The 7,989-nt window shown below is 39.8% G+C and overlaps 1 protein-coding gene across 1 annotated transcript; it reads right to left on the bottom strand.

Moving 5' to 3' along the window:
- Positions 1-4,435: 4,435 nt before the first annotated feature.
- Positions 4,436-5,371, bottom strand: LOC133068280 (olfactory receptor 8D4). Its single transcript, XM_061159525.1, has one exon. The coding sequence runs from the start codon at positions 5,369-5,371 to the stop codon at positions 4,436-4,438; it is 936 nt and encodes a 311-aa protein (XP_061015508.1).
- Between the last annotated feature and the right edge of the window lie 2,618 nt (positions 5,372-7,989).

Below are 7,989 nucleotides of genomic sequence, written 5' to 3'. Positions count from 1 at the left end.
GAGCTGTTGCTCAGTTCCCTCTGTCCCAGATTGGCATGTCCCAGACAGAGGCTGCTGCTTTCTCCTGAGTCCAGAATAAGGACATATGTGGGGCAAAGACAAAGAACATCGGGAGCCAGTTACATGCAATGTGGTCGAGAAACACATCTTCTTTCTTATCTATCTTTTGGCCGCACTGTGTGGCATGTGGGATGTTACTTCCCAGTTCCCATGGCCCCGAAATTGGAAGCTTGGAGCCTTAACCACTAGACAACCAGGGAAGTCTCTAAATCTTATTTTTTGTTAGCCAATGAAATCTGGGGGGTTGTTTATTAATGTATCATAACATGATCAAATTGACTCCTATGCTATTGAAAAGCAACTGTCAACCTAGAGGCCAAGTCCAAAAAAAAAAATTCATCAAAAAAATGAAATAGCGATATTCATATTTTCAAATAAAAAGTTACCTGAACATATTTATTGCCTCTGCAGAGCAGGGTCGGTTAGAAAGGCTGTATTCTTAAGCCTGGACTTACAGTTAATGAGAGACTCGGGCAGGTCGCAAGGCATTGTAGGGGAAGGTAGCTGGGGAACAGGCTGAAGGCAAGCTAGCCTTTTAAAGAGCTCAGGGACTTAAAAAACTTTTAAGATTTGACTTGTGCCAAACTTACTTGGAGAGCTTTAAATATGACGGGTTTTCCTGATTTGAATAGATTTATAGCAATAACCCAATCAGGATATAATTTATCTTGTAGATTATGTTTGTTGAAAAAGAAATTTGGCTTTAATCTAAATGATCTTTGTAAATGATTGACTTTCTGCTGTTACTTTGAGCTATGTTGTGTATCTATATATGCCATCTCAGGGAACTTGAAAAAATGGGCTTGACTGAATGTGAATATTTCTCATTTTTGCTTTTAACAATGTATATGTGTATTTAAAAGAAAAAAAGAAACAAAACAAAAAAAAGAAAAGCAATTGTCAACCTAGAGGCCAAGTCCCAAAATAAATTCATCAAAAAAATGAAATAGAGATATTCATATTTTCAAATAAAAAGTTACCTGAACATATTTATTGCCAGCACATCTGCATAAAAAAACCTAAAGATTATTACTAACATTGAAGAAGAGAAATTTAGATATGCAGAAAGAAAATAAGAACAACATAGAAGTTAAATAGGTGGGCAATGTGAATTAATTTAGACTTTACAAAATAATTATAGTGGTTTCATAAAGTTTTAAATATACTTATAATAAAAACTCATCATCATAATTATGTGAAATGGAATTAAAGACATACATATGTCAATATGTGATGATATTACATGTAAATATGTTTGATTTTCTAATTAAAAATCTAAATTTTCAGATTGGTTACAAATCCCAACTATACACAGCTACACAGCCTGAGGCACAGGCTTGTTGAAAGTGAAAGAACTGAAAAAGATATATAATGCAAACTCTAAGAAAAAAAGTAAGTGTAGCTACATTAATGTTAAACTAGACTTTATGACAAGAAGTTACTAGAGCTATACTGGAATATTCTGAAATATAACAATTCTAAATCTGTACCTACCAAAACTATGACATCAGAATATACAAAGCAAGTGCTGACAGTGCTTGTAGGAGAAATAGACAAACTCATATTTGTAGAGGGAAGTTTAATAATGCTTAAGAGATAAGATGGCTTCTTAAGAAATAGAAAGCAGACAAAACAATAAATAAGATTTGAATAATACAATTAATAGTTTGATTCAACTAACATACAGGGTATTTCAACCAAGAGTGACAAGACAAAGAGGAGTTTTACATAATGATAAAGGGGTCAAACCTAAAGAATACATGACAATTGTTATTGTATATATGCCTATCTACAACAGCAGAGTGTCAAAATATGTGAGGCAGAAACCAATAGGACTGCCAGGAGAAATAGATGAGTCCACTATTATACTTGGAGAATTAAAAAACCCTCTATGAGAAATGAAGAAATCCAACAAGCCAGGAAAAAGTATATAGTTGAACTCAATAGCACCACTAATCAACCAGGTATAATTTTCATCCACCGACTATTTCAACCCCAAACAGAAAAATACACATTCTTCTGAGGCTCACAGAGACCTTTCTTCAAGATAGACTACATTCTGGACCATAAAACACACCTTAACAAGTTTAAAAGATCAGAAATTCTACACGTTTTCCCCACACAGTGCATTATCTTGGTCTACTGTGTATGAGTTTATTAGTGAAAACCATAATCTTTTTCATTATGTTTAATTCAAAACATTTTCTAAGGAAGAAATTAAAGGCATCTGGTTTACAGCCTAGAAAGAAAAAACAACTCAAATGAAGTTGTAAAATACTGCGTGTGTACTGGCCACACAGGAAAAAGCAGGATGTTTAGATAAGTCTGTAAAAAAAAAAAATATCCAATCTAGATATTCTAAGTTTTATCCTTTGATCACCAGAGACCAAATATTGGGACTGTATTAGCTTTGCCTTTTGCTCGGTCTTCTTCATTAAATTGCATTTTGATTTAATATTGGCCTTTTATAAGCCAATTATTAAAATTAAAGTTCTTCCTCATTTATTACAAAGTTGTTGTAATCATTTTTACCATACTGTTCAATGTTTCCTATGCAGACTGCTATTGAAAAATCTCTTTTGAGTAAAATAAATAAGAGGAAAGACTTTGTCATACTACAAGAATTTAGTGTGTTTTTTTTTTCTGATATAACTATACAGTATTTCAAGATTTTGTTTTCTTTTTGCTTAGATTCAGGGAACTGAATTTCTAAAGGATAGAAATTGAGTTTCAATCACAGGAATGATATTAAACTTTAAGTTGAAAATACTTGCTACTTCTTACTTTTATACTTGTTTTACATTTTATTAGTCTTGTGTGTAAATATATTTAGTAATCTGAATGTATATAATATCGTATATGATAAATATATATAATCTTTGTTGTTCATTCACTAAGTTGTGACCGATTCTTTGCAACCCCATGAACTGTAGCACACCAGGCTTCTCTGCCCTTCACAATCTCCCAGAGTTTGCTCAGTCTTATGTCCATTGAATTGGTGATGCCATCCAACCATCTCATTCTCTGTCATCCCCTTTTCCTCCTGCCTTCAATCTTTCCCAGCATCAGGGTCTTTTCCAATGAGTTGGCTCTCCGCATCAGATGGCCAAAGGATTGGAGCTTCATCTTCACCATCAGTCCTTCCAATGATTATTCAGGACTGATATTCTTTAGGATTGACTGGTTTGATCTCCTTGCTGTCCAAGGGACTCTTTTCAAGAGTCTTCTCCAACACCACAGTTCAAAAGTATCAATTCTTTGGCATTCAGCCTTCTTTATGGTCCGGGACAGTCTCCTGTGGGGTCACTGCTCTTTTCTCCTGGGTCCTGGTGCCCAAGGTTCTGTTGTGCCCTCCAAGAGTCTATTTCCCAGTCCTGTGTAAGTTCTAGCAGCTCTGTGGTGGGGTTAATGGCGACCTCCTCCAAGAGGGCTTATGCCAAACCCAAGTCTGCTGCACCCAGAGCCCCTGTCCCTGTGGCAGACCACCGCCGACCCGTCCCTCCACAGAGACGCTCAAACACAGTTCTGTCTCAGTCTCTGTGGGTCCCTGGGTCTTGGTGCACACAAGGTTTGTTTGAGCCCTCTGAGCGTCTGTGGCGGGAATGGGGTTTGATTCTAAACGTGAATTCTCCCCTCCTACCATCTTACTGGGGTTTCTCTGACCTTGGACGTGGGGTATCTCCTCTCTGCTGCTCCAGTGCTGTGCAGCTGCTGAAGAATTGATGCTTTTGAGCTGTGGTGTTGGAGAAGTCTCTTGAGAGTCCCTTGGACTGCAAGGAGATCCAACCAGTCCATCCTAAAGGAAATCAGTCCTGACTATTCTTTGGAACGACTGATGTTGAAGCTGAAACTCCAATACTTTGGCCACCTGATGCGAAGAGTTGACTCATTTGAAGAGACCCTAATGCTGGGAAAGATTGAAGGTGGGAGGAGAAGGGGATGACAGAGGATGAGATGGTTGGATGGCATCACCGACTCAATGGATATGAGTTTGAGTAAACTCTGGGAGTTGGTGATGGACAGGGAGGCCTGGTGTGCTGCAGTTCATGGGGTCGCAAAGAGGTGGACACGACTGAGCAACTGGACTGAACTGAACTTCTTTACGGTCCAACTCTTACAACCATACATGACTACTGGAAAAACCACTTTACCTCATTTCAAATTATTTTTAAAGACTCAAAGACATAAATACAAGCAAGCACATATGATTATGAATACAGAAATAAATCTTAAGATGGGTGGGATGGAGGGTGAGAGGGAGATCCAAGAGGGAGGGGAAATATGTAAACATACAGCTGATTCACTTTGTACAGCAGAAATCAATACAATATGGTAAAACAACTATACCTCAATCAATTTTTAAAAAACATTTTCATTATGGAGATATTTTTCTTCTTAAGAGTTTCATCAATGAGTTTTTTACTTCCTTGTTCCTCAGGCTATATATCAGAGGATTCAACATGGGAATCACATTGGTATAAAATACTGAGGACACTTTCTCCTGGGTGAGTGAACTGCTGGAAGCAGGTTTGAGATACAGGGACACGAGCGACCCATAAAATACAAGGACAGCTGTCAAGTGGGAGCTGCAGGTGCTGAAGGCTTTGGACCGACCCTCTTTAGAATGGATGCGGAAGATGCTGGAGAGGATAAAAGCATATGAAGTGATGATGGTCAAGCTGGTGGCTACCATGTTAAATCCTCCAATGACAAAAATCAAAAGCTCATCAATATAAGTGCTGGAACAGGAGAGTTTAATGAGAGGAATGATGTCACAGAAATAATGTTTAATGATGTTTGATTTGCAGAAAGTCAACCTTAACATAAAGCCACCATGAATCATAGCATCAGTAAAACCTACTGAGAAGACAGCAGCCACCAGCAGAGAACAGACCCTGGGGGACATGATGACGTTGTAGAACAGGGGGCTGCAGATGGCGACATGGCGGTCATAGGCCATTGCTGCCAGCATGTAGCACTCAGAAATGATGAAAATACAGAAGAAAAACAGCTGGGTCATACATCCAGAATAGGATATAGCTTTATCTCTGCATAAAAACCCTGCCAGCATTCTGGGGGTAATGACAGAAGAATAGCAGAAATCTATAAAAGACAAACTACTAAGGAAATAGTACATGGGCTTGTGGAGTTGAGAACTCAACCTGATTATCAGGATCATGCCGAGGTTTCCCATGGCTGTGACTATATAAATCCCTAAGAAGAGGCAGAAGAGAGGCAGCTGAAGTTCTGGTTGGTCCGTTAATCCTGTGAAAAGAAACTCAGTCACTGTGGATTGGTTTCTTACACCCATTCTCCTCTGAGAAATCTGTGGAGATAAAGGGGAAGAGTCAAATTAGACAGGCAGTCCCAGCCCCTCTCCAGTTCTTCACAATCCAGATATTCTTTCTGTGAAAACACTGCACCCCGGTTTTCTTACCCTTTGACACTAAGCCTGTGCTTCCACTGATGGGTAGACACCCATCAAAAGTCAGGTCTCAGACAAAAGAGAGTAAGTATCCTCTCCCTGTAGATTCTGTGTGCTCAGTAGGTTCAGTTGTGTCTGACTCTTTGCAACCCCATGGACTGTAGCCTGCCATGCTCCTCTGTCCATGTGATTTTGCCAACAAGAATACTGGCGTGAGTTGCCATGCTCTCCTCCAGGGGATCTTCCTGACCCAGGGATCAAACCTGCATCTCCTGCGTTGCAGGCGGGTTCTATACCTGCTGAAACATTGCGGAAGCCCCCATAGATTTTAGGAATCATATATAAATTTTCACATCCTCCTGACTGTCTCTAATTCTTTTAGCAAAGTATAAAACCTTTAACTTCAGCATTAAAAATAAGTCTAATGCTAAAGAAAATTGGAGGGTTTTTCTAAAGCAAATCAGTTGAAAGAGCACATAAAGAAGAGCTATGTGCTTAGAAAATACTTCTACTAATAACATAGTTGCCTAGGGCTGAAACTGCCTCCAGGATTTCCTATAAAGAAGGTATTTATTGTTAAAATTAATTGTAATGTCCACATCAAGGTTTTCAGGGGTGTTCTAGAGTATTAATTCCAGGGTGTACATGAAATAAGTATGTTAGGATCATACTGGTTTCAGACATGCAGAATTACATGAAGTTAAAGACGTTTTGTAACCAAGACTATTTCAGACTCTCCTGGACAGCTCTACAACAAACAATTTTTTCCAAACTAAATTGATGATAGAATCCCCTTTCCACTTTATTTTTTTTAAAATTTTTTCCATTTATTTTTATTAGTTGGAGGCTAATTACTTCACAACATTGCAGTGGGTTTTGTCATACATTGACATGTATCAGCCCCCTTTCCACTTTAAAACAATCGTATTGTAGCTCCAGTGTGGCTCAGAACATGTTTCAGGAAACTGTATTTTCATTTCTGCTATTCTATTGTAATCTAATCACAAGCTGATTTCCAGGTAGAAAGCATATTCTTCTAATACTTCGGTAAAGCTTGATGATGGTGGAATGGCAGCACTCCTACAGTTATTTCTGCCTGCGACCCTCTATCAGTCCTCTGAGCTAAGCCTCCCTGCATCACCAAGGGTACTGAGCAAGACAATATAGTACTGCTGGTGCTGCCATTTGGGGGTTTCAGTTTTCATTGGAGGCTTTCAAGTAGTGCTTCCTGTCTTTCACCCACACTTCCCCCAGAAGGAGGCAAAGAGGGCACTCCACTTGGAGATGCCTGTCCTGGGGTCAAAAAAGGCCTTACCTCTGAAAAATCAGACCCGTTTTCTTTTGGTATTGGGCTGCCTACAGTCTGCAGTCTTGTATCTACCTAGAGGCTATACAGGGCAATGCTCAGACATCTGGTTTAGTATCTTCTCAACTTGCCAGGCACAGATCTACTTTTCTCCCTGGCTCTTAAGGAAACTCTTGTGTCTCTTACTTCCATCCATTACTGCCATATTAGGACAGGGCACACTTCCTTTGGCCACATGCATTCCCAAATCTGTTTAAAACAAAGGAGCTTCCTAACACTGAACAGCTGTCCTCTGAGCAAGGTGGCCAGATTTTACAGAACACTTTGCATCTGCTCTTCTTTTCCTCTCCTGACGGATGGAGACAGGGGAACCATGTGAAGAAGAGAGATTGTCCAGTTGCCCTGAGCCTGTTGCTAAAACACTCATGAGTCCTCCTTTCCCCTTTGACTTTTGCCAACTAACACACACAGGTGTAGTCTAGTCCTAGAGACCACATACAGAAACAGAAAAAGAATGTTCAAGAAGACCCAATACTCAGCTTTTTGCCCATAAGGTCTTTTCAAGCATGCCTTCAGAATGCCCTGAGTGTCAAAACCTCACTAACCTCTCTCCTCATGTGTCTAATTCTCCCACATGCCCTCTGATCTTTACCGGGCTCTCAATCACAGTGAAATGTCTGCCATTCTGCCCGTGTTCCTTGTTCTGTTCCAGGGCTCTGCACCTGTCTCCCCTCTACTCAATCCAGCTCACTTCTCTGTCCTCTCCTTCCCAAACATTTCTGTGCTGTGGGTCCCTATTACTCAACATGGAATATCACTAACACATTGGGGATTTGGTGCATGGTCTCAGGTCCTAAGCCATACCAGTTGAGTCAGGATCCGCATTTTAGCAAGATCCCCACGTGATGTGTGCGCACACTGAAGTTGGAGAGGTGCTATTCTAGGTTTCTGTCTCCTAGAACTGGAACCATTTTGCTTTGTTCATATTTTCTCCTCCGAACCTCTCTCTGCTTCTTTTCTGTGCCAGAAAGCATTATAGGATCATTTGAAGCCCATTCTTGAAAACATCCTCTCAAGAAGGGCCTTTTGGATGGAGGATAGAGCTGTACCATTTTACATTTCAGTGTTTTTCCACCTTCACGTAGTCTCAGAGACTCCATGGCAGTGTAATATGCCTTCCAATGGCTTATTACAACAC

Source organism: Dama dama, chromosome 2 (genome assembly GCF_033118175.1).
Source record: "Dama dama isolate Ldn47 chromosome 2, ASM3311817v1, whole genome shotgun sequence".
Lineage (NCBI taxonomy): Eukaryota > Metazoa > Chordata > Mammalia > Artiodactyla > Cervidae > Dama > Dama dama.
The sequence above is the reverse complement of the archived record's forward strand: the minus strand, read 5'-3'. Positions and strand labels throughout refer to the sequence as shown.

Coding starts and splice junctions, on each gene's coding strand:
- LOC133068280 (XM_061159525.1), bottom strand. CDS start 5,371: ATGGGTGTAAGAAACCAATCCACAGTGACTGAGTTTCTTTTCACAGGA.